This window comes from Athene cunicularia (genome assembly GCF_003259725.1).
Source record: "Athene cunicularia isolate RWA chromosome 8 unlocalized genomic scaffold, athCun1 chr8_part1, whole genome shotgun sequence".
In the NCBI taxonomy this organism is placed as follows: domain Eukaryota; kingdom Metazoa; phylum Chordata; class Aves; order Strigiformes; family Strigidae; genus Athene; species Athene cunicularia.
In genome coordinates, this window is record NW_020799109.1 from 30,511,267 (window position 1) to 30,528,039 (window position 16,773).

Genomic DNA, 16,773 nt, shown 5'->3' on the forward strand with positions numbered 1-16,773 from the left:
ATCAAGCTCATTTATATATTAAAGCACTTCTTCATTGCTCAGGCAATGAAAGAGCTGAATGGCAGTTTTGTGTTTATGTTTGCTCTAGATCCTAGATAACTCTAGAATATGAATAGAAGAGGTATTTTCTTAATGTACAACTAATATATTTATTAATAAGCCATCTAATAAAAAGAGTGAATGACCATCTTGCTAAAACACACTGAATTGGCAGTTGAAAGATAATTTCTCCCCCCTACACAGCCATAGGAGCCATGTAGTAGAAAGACCTTGCCTGAGGACAGTCCCCAACAGCCAAGTTTAAAAATATTTTATCTCTCCCAAGTTTTGAGATGTTGGACTTGTTAACAATTAAGTTAACAAATAGTACAATTATTACCACATGGTTTCATATACATATAAAGAGATTTACCCCTCTCTCAGGAATATGTCAGGCCAGAAATTTTACATCCAGATGATTAAGAACTCCATTTCAGTATGCTGCTGCTTTGATGAATATGAAGCTCAATGAAATGTTAAAATATTCCCCAACTCTTTCTCTTTTCTGTGAATACATACAGATTACCCTCATTCCATAAAACCCTGCAATTTAAGAACTTCTAGTTACAGCTGACACCACTGCGTTGAACTCCTTTCCACATTCCTATATGAAAGTTCCCTTTTGATCTGGACTATAATCCCACCTTTCTAGTCCCTAGACCTTCTCAAGCATGAACTCCTTTTATCAGGCTACTTGCTGTACTGCATGTTTTCCTGCCATGTACCTACCATAAGGACAGTGCACTTCCCACAGAGCTCCTGGACAGAGACCCTCAGTGTGAAAAGAAAAACTAAGTTTCTGTCTGAGATGAAAAAAAATCAAATGTCTACATTTTGGTTGCTGAAGAATACTGCCATAATCTGATTTTCCTTGAAGCCATGTTGGTTCAAGCAGCACTTCATAAATTGTTCCTTAATCTGAATTTTTAGAAGGAATTATATTTAAGCCTTCCAACTTGGCTTAGTACTGTCTCTCCAGGCTGCCAGAATACTTTTCCTCACTGAAAAAATAGCTAAGCCTCTGTTAAGCACTGCACCAGTAGGAGAAAAATTCTGCTGTCCAAAATGAATGCTGGGGGATTAAAGTTTCTGGGTTGAAATTCTACTTGTTTTCTCAAAGTCTATTCCAAAACTTTTATCATTTAATAGTTACTCCACATGCTATAATGAAGTTGCTTCTTCTTGCTCTCATTGGGAACATACTTATTCTTTAATATTCTTCTGTAAAATAAAGCTAACAGGAACACATACAAGCAGAGGTTCTTTTTCATCAAAAGCTTCTAGGGCCCAGTACGTCACTTTATTCAAAGTGCTCTCAGATGCAGCAGACAGACTTGCCTCAAACTCCCTAATCCACTAACAAACAGTCTCAGGAGAGGCCAAAACCAACATTACTGCCAGGAACCATGTAGCACAACTCACACCAGTAGCTGTGCAGGAACTTGCAGAGGGGACTGTGAATCTGCCAGAGGCCCACACAAGAAAGAAGGTTCTCAATGGGGGAAACCTTGGTCCAGTTTAAGTTAATTTTTGTTCTGGTCAAAGAGGCAAAAAATTAGTTTGTTGAACCTCCTACAACTCAAAACTTATTTCTGCACTTTTATTATACACACAATTGCAGTCCCAGAACTCTTAGGACCTGCTTCCTTTACAAAACACACTCCCATGCTTTCTTCAGATATAGATCACTTGATACTTAACTGTTGTAAGAACATTTGAGAAAAATTCCTTTTTTCATCTAAAACTTTTTTTAAATAAACTTTGTGTATTGTTTCCAAAATAGGCAATATTCTTTTTTCCAACATCCATTTGACAAAGCTTAACTGGAATCAAAAAGAAATACACATATATCTTAGTGTGAGCTTACTTCGTGGCACTTTCAGAGACTAGGGCAAAGAATAAATAATCCTTCTTAGATAACTAGGTGGAAAAAAAAAAGCAATGGATTTATACAGCTGCGCTTCCCTTAATTCTACCTCAAATATTTACACCACTGTGGCTAAGTTGAAGTATAAAATGGAAAAGCAAGTCAAAAAGTAATAAACAGTCAAATAATTAAACAGTAGCAGTCTAAGGAATAAGAATTTACTGTAAAGCAAAAAATAAATATTTCTTCAACCTGAGGTTCGCCAGCATCTTAATTTGGAGCTCATGTCCCCGAGCATTTTCCTTTTTTCTTTCAGTCTCACCAGCCTCTTCTTTCTACTGCCCCTGCACCATTAACATATCCCTCCCGCGAAAATTGTGCCCTGTACACTTGAAACCACACTTTTCCCTTCAACGAAAATGGACAGCATTCACTGCAACTGTGTCTACCCTGTACACACACAACGGCTCCATCAGCAGGGCCAGACACCAGTGGGTAACCCTGGCACCAACTTGTTTTGTGGCTTTTAGCCGTTTAATAAAGAAGTGAGCAGTGATCAGCCTAAAAGCAGTTATTTAAAACAGAGACAGTCTATTAGTTACAGCTAAAAAGTGGTCTGTAGAATCCTTAGCAGAAAACAAACGTGTCCAACTTCATACTCATTGAATGGGATTCTTTTTCCCCCAGATTTATGAAACATGCAAGCATTCAATACATCCCTTGGAAACTGTTTTTGTAAGCTGCAGGGTGATAAACCATAAATTTGCAGCAGCTACACCTGAAGATCTCACCTGTTTCAGCTGTAACTTGGCCCTTTCTGAAGTGGCCTTCAACCTCACAAAGAACTTAAAACATCTGGTTGGTAACAACAGTATAACTGCACTATCACACATATATTACAATAATAATTTCTGTTACTGTTTAAACCAGACCCCCCCTGAAGGGCTGGCAAGCTTTTGCTAGAAAGTTAGTACAAGACTGAACAAAGGACCATTACATGAAACGGCACACTAACTGTGCATTCAGGATAGTGTTAGATGACTGCCAAAGGGAAGAATATGGAAATAAAGTCACCAAAAATATTTACACTTGGGCTTCTCTTTGGCTTGGTAAGCAGCTTCTTGAAAATACAGGATTACAAGCAATAGTTTTTGTAGTCCATTTTGCTTCTTACCCACTAACTCACTAAACAGATCGAGTTCTGAAATAACAATGATGTGTCTAATACAGTGGGAACTGAATAGCCATCTGTGTCTCTCATATCGGTACCGAAACAACTAGTATGAATCACATTTCCAGTATCTCAGACTTAATTATCTTTCAGATTTTTGCTGCTCTTTCTCTAGTATAATTCTAATTGTTCCATCTGTACATAGTGGCCCATTTTGACCAAAATGCAACATATCATATAAGGTATAGAATGAGACTTCACAATGCTGATGTTGACTATCAGTTAACTTTCATCTTTATGCTACCCATGCACTGGAATTCTTTTTCATTCCAAACAGTGTTCCCTAACTATTAGACACCTGTCCAGCTAGCTGTTGTTCAGCAATCTGCTTTTATTGTTGTTTTACTGGCTTTATCATGTTATCTTTTCTCTCCATTAATAAGGTATTTACAGAGCCCACAAATTATTTCCCCAGTTTACCCATTGAAAAAAAAACTTTTAAAAACAGTATTTATTTTACAGTTGGTTAAAGAATTCAGCCTCCACTAAGCCACAGATGTCAGCAGTCTGCACTGCATCCATTTTACAAGAACTATCACTAAACTAGATGTTTTCTCATACTTTGAAAAAACAATTGGTAGCATATTCCTGTTCAATCTAAGAGGTATATACCCACTATTGTAACAAAACCTTACTAACACAGAGTTTTGCATTCTCATTGGTGCTGATATCCTCAAGAGCTTGGCCATACTGCATCACTCTGGTAGTCTTCACAGTAACACTGAAATCCAGTGAAGACTGTATACTTCTCTGTTACACTAGGACTAAAACCAGGAAGAATAAGGAAATGGCCAATAAAATAAAAAACAAGAGTAAGTGTGAAAGGTGCTTTTTCTTCGAGGTACCTAGGTTTTTGGAAAATTTATTTCCTTCTACAACCTTCAGCAACAGAGAAAGACAGCACTCAAAGCAAGCAAGCCCTACTGGGAAAACTTGCCTGAGGAAACAAACATTAAGAATTGCAGTGGTGTACAGAAACATTGAAAAATAAATTAAATTAATGATAACCATGCCAAAGGGCTGACCACTGACTACCAGGAATTTTGCTCAATTCTTCAGAATTCTAAGACATTTCAGATCCATTTACAGTAAATGAAACCTGATATGAAGTACTAAATACTTCAAAAAGGAGAAGGCTATGATTAAAGTGTTTTCTTTTGAGGAACTGAGAAAACAGCTAAATTATACCAGGTAGTATAAACCAAAATACAACTACAAGTTCATAACTGCAATGTGAAATGCTTAATTAAAAGATTCCTGTTTGTGAGTGGAACTCTACTCAGTTTGAGGTGTAATATGAAAACATTAAAACCACTTAATTTATCTGACCAAGATTTACTAAGTAGGTGAGATTTAGAACACCCATGAAAGTAAAAGGTTTTTGCACATGAGAAATGAAGGATTAAAGAATAGAGCAAAAGGATTATGAAATGTGATACAAGACAAAGCACCTTTGTGTATTTTGCTGTCTAAGTGAGTGACAGCAACTCCACAGAGACTAAGTGATCTCCTCTGCTGCTCAACAGCATCCACCACTGGCTAAATAACAGCCATTCAAAGGAATCTGCACCTATTCTGTCCAGAAGGCATAATTCCACTTGAATTCATGCCCCTAGCCCCAAATTCCTTAAGTACTTAGGTTTCCTTCATGTAGATGAATCTTAAGGTAAAACTAAAAGAATAGCCAGTCCCAAAAACATTTCAGTTAGGAATAAATCCCATTAATTTTATATGTAAGCACTACTTCATAATCCAGATGCTTTAAATTTTCTGTGTGCTCATTAAAAACAATTTTGCCATTAATAATTAACTGAAATGGTTATTAACGATTAAAAAATACAACAAACTTAATGTGACCATTTTGTGATACACACTCACACATATCGATAAACTCCCCAGGACAACTCATCATGAATCTCATCACTTGAATTATAAATGCAGTAAGAGCAATAACTTGTTAGCAATCTCTCTAGTAATATACTTGAATCACTTAGAAGGACCATCTGTCATCTTAACCTCTACAAGTAGGGTAAAATAAAATTGAAAAAAAAAAAAAAAAATCACTCAATGTTTTGGTTAAACATTTTTACTCATTTGTTCTCGGTTCTGCAGGATATCTAACTCATTATTCTGTATCGTTCCACCCAAAAGAAAACACTCCCTAGATATAAGTAGTCAAAAATTAAAACAACTCCAGATAAAACAAGTACAGATCAAGTATATTCTTGCAACTAAAATATGCACATCTGAATTAAGCTGCATCATATAGATTTAAGAACCTCTGGTCTACGTTACATATAAAAGTGTGAAAAATGCCTGGACAGTATAGCCCAAAAAGATCGCTTAACATTAAATAGCGACAATGAAGAACTATAGTGCAGGATCCCTTTTTGAAACCAATGGATGACAGAAGTGAGGTAAAAAAACATATGGAAATGGAGAAGCAGAGGAAAAGCTGCCAAGACAACACACACAAAGCAACAAAATTTACTTGAATTGCTTACCGCATATTCTTCTGGTGTAACCTTCAGAACATCAAATACCACTGCATCAAAGCTCTTCTTCAGTTCAGCTGAACCTTTGTCACTCAAGGATTCAGAGCTGCTACTCTTCTGCAGAAACAAACAAAACCACTAACAGTATTTTGGTTTCCTCTTTTTCTGTTTTTACACTCCCAAAAGCGAAGTTTCTGTTCAAACATCACTGTTCACAGAAGTTTTCTACTGGGCAAATTAGCAATTAAAAGTCAGTCACAGGACATACTTTCTCCTGACAAAGGCCACTAAAATCAGAGACTCTCAAACTGACTTCAATGGATTTCAAAGGTGTTCCTCAAAAGACAAAGTTACATTGCAGCACAATTCCAATGTAGTTGACAGGAAAGTTAATAATAACAAAAATAGTCACACTGAATTTCAAACAGAAAAAAACAGTGAGGAAAAAGACAAGGTCTGTCCCAAAGAAATAGTTAACATCAAAGAACGGTATCAATCTCCTCCTGTTTCTCTTAGCATTAAAACTTACAGCACTGTATGCTACGTATGTGTTCCCACTGAAACACTTAGTATGAACAATTTTTGGGTTTTTTAAATGCTAGTAATTTACATTTGAAAAAAATATCAGATTCTAAAAAACTCATAGGATAATATAAATTTACCACATAACATTTTAGCTTCCTCACAAAATACAAGCATGGTTCAAGAAATTAACACTTCATATTGATTTCATATGTTTCATTTTCATACATGGAAACAATATACCTGTGTTATAAGTAATCACTTCCTCCAGTATATAGATGCAAACCTCAATTCTGTTCAGTCATTACAAGAAAGAAGGGGCTTTTTGCATGAGATTGAGACATCACATCCAGATGTACGCCTCACATCTGGACCCCAGGCACACTTATTTCAGAAATAGGCATACAGTGTGCTACCTTACACTCTCCCCTGAAGACCTGAAAGGCTATGCATGTTTCTTGCTTCTTAGTTTCTTCTCACTTTCAGAAACCTGGCATAAAGCAAGCTCTTGGCTAAAAAGTAAGAAATAAGATGAGACACGTGGACAAAACCATCATGAGGGACCACAGTTACTACAGTCAGTACCTGTATCAAATTTAACACTGCTTCTTCAGCAAACAGCAGGCTTGCCTGAAGCACAGCATGGCACTTGCATGCTTCAGCAATAGCACAGCCTTTATGTAAGCAAAACAACAGGTTTGATAGAACTTTGTTTGGAGAGATTCAAGAGAAAGAAAACTAGTATTGCTGCACAGAGCTTATTCTCACCATTGCTGGGAGCTCCAGCTCAGCTGCAGCAAAACATCCTGAGCATAAACCAAGACCTGTCTAGTCTTACACTGGAGACCCATGTATCCTTAAGCACCACCATCACAGGGGGATACCTCCTAGAAAGCTGAAAAGGTTAGACTTTGGACCACAAAATGAAGGCACTTTCAAACAATCTGTGTAATTTTACTGCTAATGTTGGAAGTTTTCACGACCATGGATGTGTGTCATATACACAACACGCACACGAATGACTACTGCAACAGATCACTTCTGGTGGAAGCCAAATTTCAGCAGTTACGCTGTCCTTTCAGTAACACCTGCATCATGTCTGCTGATGCCAAGGCAGGAAGGAAGGTAGCACATGGTCACTGATGCTGGTGAACAGTTCTACTATGCTAATGTCTTCTCCTGAAAACCTACCAAGGCTGTATTTTAGGGCTACACAGTATGTTTTGATTTCAGCTTTCCACTCACAGAAACAAGAAAATTTGAACTCCTTGAGAAACTCTTGCCCATTTTTAAGCACTATTGCTATGAGGACACAAAGAAAAATACACTCTCATTTAATCATGTCTAGTTTTAGTTAGGTTCTTCTAACAGTATCATCTCTCCGAAAAAAACGACTTTGAAAACACTACAAAAACTCCAAACCAGATCAGCTTTTTCAGTAACCAATGTACTTACAGAAACATTTCAGTTACAAGTCCCCTCTCTTCCCCATTCGTCAAGATAGGGAGAAAAAAAAAATTATACCACTTGCTGAAAGGAGATTCACATAACTCTGCCAAAATATTTTCTATTCAATTTTATCAGGCATCATGTAAACATGCAAGACTTATCTTGTTGAGTAAAAAGACAGCATTCCCTCAAAGAAATTTTTCAGTTGCATGCCAACAAGTGGTCAATGATTCATAATACAATCATAAGGGAAGTACAAGAATCTGTATAAAACAAACTGTGGTCTTGGAGATTGATGCCAACTTTCTTTTTTAAAATCAACAATACTTGTGAAATTGTGCTGAAGATCATTTGATTCCTTTTGATAATACAACACTCCAATTTTCCTTTCACCTTGTTTGTGGTACTTTCCATTTTCACAGGCACATGCAAGTGCACTGCACACGTGTAGTTCTGCTGTCAAAATACATATGCAAATGTATAAACAAAACAAACATCTTTGGTAAGGTCCAAAGATTCATTCAAGGAAGCAACTCTTTTCAGGACTTATTGGCTCTCATCACTACTGACTGTGTAGTGTTCCTGAACACCTTGTCTTTTCAAAGGCAAATGAAGAATTAAAGAAAAAAAGACAAACAAAGCCACTAGGGTAAAAACATGTTTCACATTGTAACAAAAGCAATAAAAATAATATACATCAGCAATAAAGTAACCGTTTTTCTTGAGCAGAAAGCTTAGGTTAGTATCATACATCTGTACAAGCCAAAGCATATATTCAGTCATGCTAAAGATAGCAGACAAACACTGCACCTGGAAAGATATCTCAGTATACACTGAAGGTAGATTTTTCAGTTCCCTTCATCCCAGTACTACAAGGCATTAACAAAAACAACCAACAAGAACTTGAAGAGGGAGTGACCTGCAAGAGTTTTGGAAAAAACAAAACAAAACCTCCAAAACCAACCAACCAAAAAACAAAACCAAACAAAACCCTCCAACACTGATAAGAATTTAGGCATCAGTCACAACCCTCAACAGCTCCTCACATGATCCTTGCAAAGACAACTCAAAAAGTTCTGTTACTAACTTCACTCTGCGCCTTCTTTTCCTTAGATGACAAATGGAAAACTATATTAACTTCAAAATAAGAGGCATCAGCATAGGAGGCCAATCTCCTTTGCTTGGCTGATACACACACTCTTAACTCAGGAGCAGTGGGCAGAAGCTTTGGTAGGCAGGAGGGGACCCACACCAGTGCCACCAGTGCCTGAATATAGTCCAGGAGACAAAGGGAACAACCTTATTCAAGTGCTACTGTGTCAGACCACCCCCTAAACACACACACAAGAACCTGTCAAAGAGGAGAACATTTCCCACAGGCCTTGCCAGCCCAGCTTATTGCGCTAAGAGCATCTATTATTGTTAAAACTTGAAAAGAACAAGTTTGGGTGTGATGGAAAAGAACATAAAAAGGCAGCTTTGGCTGTGGCAAGGCATGCTTTATTCTAGTACACAAAGGTCAGAACTTTCAATTATTCCCATCTAAACTGGGGCATGTGAAAATAACACACAAAACAAGAATCTGCTTCACAGATGTGTTAAAAGACAAACTTAGTTTGGTGTATTTTTTTTAAAAATCGAGTACTTATTGTCTTAAGTATCCAGTAACTGAGTTCTGTAATCCTTACCTCTGAAGCAGTAGCCACAATATTAACACTACTTGACTGTCCGTTCATTAGGTCCATACTGCCCACACCATTAATCTTCAGCCCTACATTTATAGCAGCAGGATCATCTCCAAGGCAACTGAATAACCATTCCTACAAAAAGAAGAAAGTAATCAGAAATCATTTTATTCATGCTTTTTAAACAAGATTCAGTACCTAAAATCCATAACAAAAATAAAGTACTTCAAAATGGCTATACCACTTTGAAGTTCAAACTTTAGATTCAAACACATTCTAAAACTACCTACTTAAAACTGACATATACAACCAACAGTTCCTTTGTGATCCATTACTTACTGGCAGTATAGACTTTCATATTCTTTTCCATACTATTTTCTGCATATCAGGTATCATTATGTAAACGTATGCATTAATCCTAACCTAAAAGTTAGGCCTGCCATGTCAGTTCATGCATGATTCTTTTCCTTGGATTGCCAACTTTAAATATATTCTAGCTGTTAACTCATAGATACATTTTATAAGAATTTATTCAGTAATTTTCTATCTTTGCCTATTCACCAGCTCTGAATGAAAATTATCACATTAAAAGCAATTTAGGAGTACAAGTAAAATTTACACTTTTCTCCACAAATTACCCAAAGTATTGTTTAGTTAAAAACCACCAACATACACACCCCAAAAAAACCCACCACCACCACACAAAGGAAAACTCCACACACTAACGTTTAATGCATCCTTGCAAGAATACTATTACTTTTCATTTCTACAGAGAAAAGGCTGCAAGGAAAGTGAAACCTTTGGCATCATCTACAAGAACAGTATGACTACTCAATACCAAAGTGTTACAGAGAGTAAAAACTGGTTTGGGCTTAAATTTCATGAGGTGTTAGTGCCCTCTAGTGTGAAAACTATCATAAATCAGTTTTCATAGGTCTATGTGTATAACGCGTAAAACTGTTTCCAAAGTTGCTGTTATTTATTTCACTGTAGGTTTGTAGTTTAACTCAGAACTATTCACAATCTGAAAATAAATGGAAAAGGTAAATGACAGGTAACTGAGTTAATGTTAATACCAGATGACAAAATAGTGTGACAGCTTCTCATACTTAAGACTTCTAAATAATGAAATAAACAAAATAAAGTAATCCTAAAAGCTCTATCTCCAAGTGACCTAAAGCAGGTATGTCAGACAAACAAGCCTGAAGGCAAGAAGCTACAATATTTAATAAAATATCCTCAAAAAAGGCATTAACTTTAAAGTGGCACTGTAGGAACACAATACAGAAAGGAGAACAACTCAAAGAGTCACCTTGCATATTTCAGTCAAACATCATAGCTTCCAGGTATTTTCAGGTATTAACAGTCCCCATCTGAACTATGTTGAGCTGTATTTCTGTAGTTCAGAATAGCCATTCAGTCTATGCTTTCTTATTAAACAAAAAAATAAAAATGATGGGACTGTCTCATTTACAGGACAGAAGATACATTTCACTGTCATATGCTCCCAGCTCATATGCTATAATTGTGATTGTGTTTTTCCACTAAAAATACACTTAACTGCACTTAGATTTTATCTGGTATTATACTAACAGACCATACAAAGAGAAAAAAAAACACTCATCTTTGGCTTGCAAGTGTCACTGCTCTCCTGGCCTTTCCCATCTTAATTATTCTTCAGATTGTCTCATGTGGAATATATCCTATAGCCTTTTCATGACTGAACTGAAAAGCGAGGAAATAAAACTCTAACCGATGTATCATAATTTTAATTTATGCAGTGACAGTAGAGGACAGAGGTATCATCTCCAAAACCAGTTGCAGGCCCTCCACATGTTCAAAGTGTTACACTGGCCCCAAGTTAATCTTCTCTGCTAAAAGTATCCTTTAAAAATGTGTAATTTTTTTAAAGCACTGTTATTATAAGAAGAATCGACACTTTGCCTTTGCATGACACAATTATGGACCACATATTATCATAAAATTGTGCAATCTCAAACTAAAGGTTATATATTTGACCCTTGTCTCACATATACTTCAGTTGTTCCCCTTCCCCATACTAAGGGGAAGAATTGGGGAAGAACTGTTTCTGACCAAGGAAAAGTGAAAACAGTATTTTGGAGTTTTTTTGTGGAAGGATTTGGATGGTGCTATTCAAAATAAATTATGTGTATCATAGAAGCCTATGGAGTTGGCAGAGCAGCCTCAGATAAACAAGAGCAAATTCATTCCTCTATAAGCAGCAGGGTTAAAGCCCAGTTTCCTAATGATTAGTCTCCAATAACCCACAGGCACGCAAGCAACTTCTCTCTGGCCCCATATTTCCTAATTCACTGTCTCAAGCCTGACTCTTGGTCCCTTACCAGCTCCAGTTTGCTACCTGTTTCCTAAGCTATCAGGAATTTTGTTTGCATCTGCCCACCCATTCTGTGTGCCAGACAGAGCCACCTAGCCCTGTGCTGTCTCAACACAGCACATGCCCATTCACCTAACAGAAGGTTAAATGGGATTGGTGAGCCCGGCAACTGCTCAACAGTCTGTCACATTAGAGGACTGTACCTGGAGGGTACCACGGTGGTGCACACTGATCCAGGTTTTGCTTTCCTACCTCATTACTGACTGTGAAAAGAATTGTGAGAACTCTGTCCTTTAGTCAAGTATGGTTGAAATTGGTCACCATATAGAGACTCCTACAAGGCACATAATACAAAAGCTATTTTTTTTTTAATAAATAGAAAATTACTTAGAAAAACCCTGTATACAAAGGAGATCTAGATTACAAAATATACCACCTGCCAGTCATGCTGTATCATACCAAAGCTGTCCACACAATGTTAATTTTGTTCCCATTACCACTTTACAATAGTATGTTTGAATACCCTTCTACTTTTTCCCACCTCATGGATATACAGTAAGGGGCAGAATTAGTACTGAACTGCTATAAACTAGTATTTATCAACTTTAAAGTTCCAGAATTTGCAATATTTAAAAAAGTACTTTTGAAAGCTGCATTAGACTTGAGAACATCACCACTCCCATAACACAGCAATAATTTTAGCCAGTGTATCATTGAAGACAAATATTGAAAAAAATCCCAACACTGGAATAATTAAATCATTTGCTTGCTATACTACTGTTCTGTTCAACACAAAAATAAGTAAATACCAATACCATAAAGTGATCAACATCAGAGCTGTACAGAACAACATAGCTGGATACATGAAATGACTGTGCCCACACTACAATAGTGAGTCACAGTTTTCACTGCATATCCTGTATATCCAATTACAAAAACTGAATTACACTGAGTAATTTGAACTTCCAGTCCATTTCTCCTCTTCAATTTAATAGATGTCTGTGATCAGAAATGCATTAAATGTGGAATTGAAAGTGTTTTATATGACCATAAAATACTAAAGCATGCATTTAGGCCAGCCTGAAGCCTGGAAGCACTATGTGGCATATCTTCCTACCTCTTCATGCCATGCATACTGTACAGTAAAAAGCAAACTAAAAATACTGATAAAAAGATTCATCATACCCAACAAATGAAAATGTCTAAACTACGCAGGGTCCACTTTCTTCAGTGACTCCAAGTTTTTCTGCAAGTTCATCCAAGGCTGTATTTGATGATCATTCCATTACAGTGACTGACCTATAAACCCCCAAAATGGAAGGCAGCTCAGTGAAGATGAGCAAAGGCAACATGACCGTGAACCTCAGGGAATAATGCAGGGTGTGACTGACCACAGCTGTTACAAAGAAGCTGACTTTATCTCAGCACAAAGAGGACCAAAGGGTGGCCTTTGTATTAGATAAACAGCTATATCCGTTGAGCATATCAACTGACTATATTACAGTTGAGCAAATCAACTAGTGGTGTAAATGATTCTCCCCGAGTTCATTAAAAAGTGAATGTCTCCCTGAGGTAGCTAGACCAGCATGGAGGAGTGAATACATGGCTCAGCCCAGAGTGCAAAAACTAAATAACTAACAAAGGAATTTCAAAGAGAACAACAAGCTTAAGCTTGCTTCAACCCACATATTCCTTCCAGGCGACTGGGGACACCCAACATTGTGACAGTGAGCATATTCTAGAGACCAGTAATAGGGATCACATTGGCTTTGTGTTTGAACTGCATACAGCAATTGCTATATTTTCCTAAGTTTAACTTGCATTTGTACTGCAATTTCAGTGTATTTTATATGACTCTAATATCAACTACCTTCAAATAGTAAATTTCATATTAAACATTACACCCTCCATGTCTGGAATATCTAAACAAACCTTGTCAGAGTGTACTGGACTGACAGGTGCCTAATAGGGCGCCTAAGCCTGACTCCCTTCCACAACAGAATCCAAAGATATTTGTCTCAGCTTGGGTCAAACACTATCCCAAAAATACACTGTATAAACAGCTTTTAAAAAGACCCTAAAATTATATTAAAACTTCCTGTCCAGAACAGTACAAAGCTTTGAGTAAACATAGCCACAGTGCAATTTTATGAACAGCTCAAGAGTCACGATGACCAACACCCTATCTGGTTTTATTCATAATGTCAGAACGAAGTGTCATTTGTTTTGATCACAGATCCCCATGAAGAAAACAGAAGTGCCTTGCGTGGATTATGATCAATTACAAATGCCGAGTCACTACTGAAGACTCTGGGGACCAAAGAACAGCAGGAAAACAAAAAATTCAGTTCCAATCAACCTGAGCTCCTGATCTTGTCAAACTCTCATTGGTATTTTGACTAACAGGGTAGAAAAGGCTATTTCTTTTAAGATGAAGAACAGAAGTGTACTGGGCTCCACTGAATCTTCACTCCCCCGTGTAGTACAGCCTAGCTAGATTCAACTATTCCATACCAGAACCTCAAGACACTTCTGTGAAATCCTGAAGCCACGGACTGAATTCTATTCTGGATCTGAGCCCTTTGATTCTTAGAAGTGTATTTTTTCCAGCACTGCTTGGCAATTACTAAATTAACATTGCTTTTAACCACCGTACACAAGGTAGAAACTTCAGTGAAACAGGAATTAAAGTACTTCAAGCAACTGTCACATTTGCCTAATATGCACCAAGTCTGATCCTTCCATCTGGAAGCACTTTATTTATCTTGGATGCCTCACTGCCCTTTTGATCAGAGCTTGTTAAATACAAAATAGGCTAATTAATCTATAGTTCCTTACCATACAGGGCTACAAGAAACAACCTGTATTTCAATTGCTCATTTTGAACACAGCTATTCCTACCTTACATGAAGTACACCCAGAAATGCTTGTGGTTTTGGTTGCTGGGTTCCTGTGTGATTTCCCTCCTGTTCTGCCAATTATTAGGCCTAGCATAAAAGACACAGCCAGCATAAAGATGAACCAATAACCAAATTGTATTTGATACAAAAGGGTCAGTACATGGGTGAGTGCTGGGGATACAAACAAGTCAGATTATACACCTCCTCAGTAGTTTGAGATAAAATCTCTTTGCTAAAGGGTCACAATACGGCCAAAACAAATCAGACAATAAAAACATGGCAACGCTAACTAAGATGCAGCCACTTTAATGCATCCTCCAGGTACTTTTTCCTTAATCTTTGTAAGGCAGAAAGTTATCTTTTAGTCTGATTTTGGGACTTTCAGATGAACAGAACATGTACTGTGCTTCCCACAAGATCACTATACAGATGCTGAGACTCCCTTAGGTAACGTGTTGCATCTTGAGCAAGTAGGGGTACAGTAGGACACTCTGCTGACCCAATGCTCAGCATGGATGCCTCGCATGCTGAGTGCGCCTCTGGCTGGTCTGTATCAAGCTGGCAGATGGAGGCTCTGGCTGCTCTGCTGTACAGCAGTGCTGTACAAACCTAGCCGCATACAAGCTGCCACACACCCAAGGCAACTGTTTGAAAGGGGTTCAAGGTGCCCCAGCAGCACACAGGCGCCAAGGAAGGTTAAGTAAGGAGGATAAAGTGCCCTGGCATGCAGGCACCACATCCACCACAAGTATTCATGCCACCTGCCATCAGAGGAAGGGCTGATCACACTCATGGTTCTTCTTTGCAGTTTGGTGCACAGGCATCTCAGTATGCCTACAAGACCTGTGTGTACATAAAGGCTGCGTTAGCAAAGGCACATACTACCCAATACTAAAGAAAAATCACCTGTCTGCTGGGCTGTATGTTTTCCATTCTGCAACAGGAAAGATTCAGGAAGCAGCACAAGGCCGCACAGTGATAAAAGTCAGATACTGCAGGTGAGCAAAAATATCCAAAGTAGTCCGAGGGGAGGTAGTCCAATGCTCCTGACTTCAAGAAATGTGTGGCATCCTCTTGCCCCAGGAGCCACTGTTCTTTATTAATTACTATCCATTAGAACTTCTCAAAGTCCATAGGAGCTATGTACAGATAGGTAAAGCTAGAAACATGTCTAAAGATAGGAATAAAGCTTATTGTCTAAAAGGCAAAAGCAGAGGTAACTGCTAAAAAAAACCAAAAGAACTAAGAAACTCAAATAAAACCCCAAACACATACCAAACCAAAAAATAACACACAGAAGTGCCCCACAATTAAGCATAAAGTCAGCAAGAAATAGGTGACAGGACAAAGAACGTTCATCCAACTATGAAAGAAGCCGTTGTCAAGTCAAAATTACACCTTCCAAACTATATTCTTCAGTTTTACACTGACCCACCAAAACAAAAATCCCAACTATGTAACTGCACTGTAAGAATAAATAATAATACAGGCTGAGAGAGTTGGGGTTGTTCAGCCTGGAGAAGAGAAGGTTCTGGGGAGGCCTTAAAGCAGCCTTCCAGTTCCTAAAGGGGGTTACAGGAAAGCTGGAGAGGAACTCTTGATCAGGGAGTGTAGGCATAGGATGAGGGGTAGCAGCTTTAAACTGACAGAGGGGAGATTTAGATGAGATGTAAGGAAGAAATTCTTCCCTGTGAGGGTGGTGAGACACTGGCACAGGTTGCCCAGAGCAGCTGTGGCTGCCCCCTCCCTGGAAGGGTTCAAGGCCAGGCTGAATGGGGCTTTGAGCAACCTGGGCTAGTGGAAGATGTCCCTGCCCATGGCAGGGGGGTGGAACTAGATGAGCTTTAAGATCCCTTCCAACCCAACCTATTCCGTGATAACAAAGATATTATGTACACAGCATTATAAAAGAAAAATAAAAGCTACCTGAACACATGCTTTCAGTAAGCATGATAGTATTAAGAGGCGACAAAAGACAGCAAAACTGATAAAAGTAGAAACTTCCACAATAGAGATTAAATAAAAGCTCAAGCAACATAATATAATCCCATCCTCCTGCAAGAAATTTATTACTGAAGATAACCAAATTCCAGACCTAAAAATTCACATACTACAAAAACCTCCAGTCAGACTAATGAATTCTGCCAAAGCATTTGATAAGCTGCCACTCGTTAAGACTGAGATAAAAGACACAAGACGACAACATGCACAGGGTACAGACGTGACAAA

The 16,773-nt window shown here is 38.0% G+C and overlaps 1 protein-coding gene across 8 annotated transcripts in view; it reads right to left on the reverse strand.

The window, feature by feature from the left end:
• RALGPS2 (Ral GEF with PH domain and SH3 binding motif 2) overlaps positions 1-16,773 on the reverse strand; it is a 124,692-nt gene that overhangs the window by 89,415 nt on the left and 18,504 nt on the right. For 6 of the 8 annotated variants that reach the window (XM_026853466.1, XM_026853469.1, XM_026853467.1 and 3 more), the window contains 2 exons: positions 9,292-9,423; positions 5,642-5,770 (listed from right to left, as the gene is read on the reverse strand). In XM_026853466.1, the coding sequence (XP_026709267.1) occupies positions 5,642-5,770; positions 9,292-9,348 (186 nt within the window). In that variant the 5' untranslated portion in view covers positions 9,349-9,423. The remainder of the gene's footprint in view (positions 1-5,641; positions 5,771-9,291; positions 9,424-16,773) is intronic. The other 2 variants (XM_026853471.1, XM_026853473.1) reach the window with 1 other exon arrangement.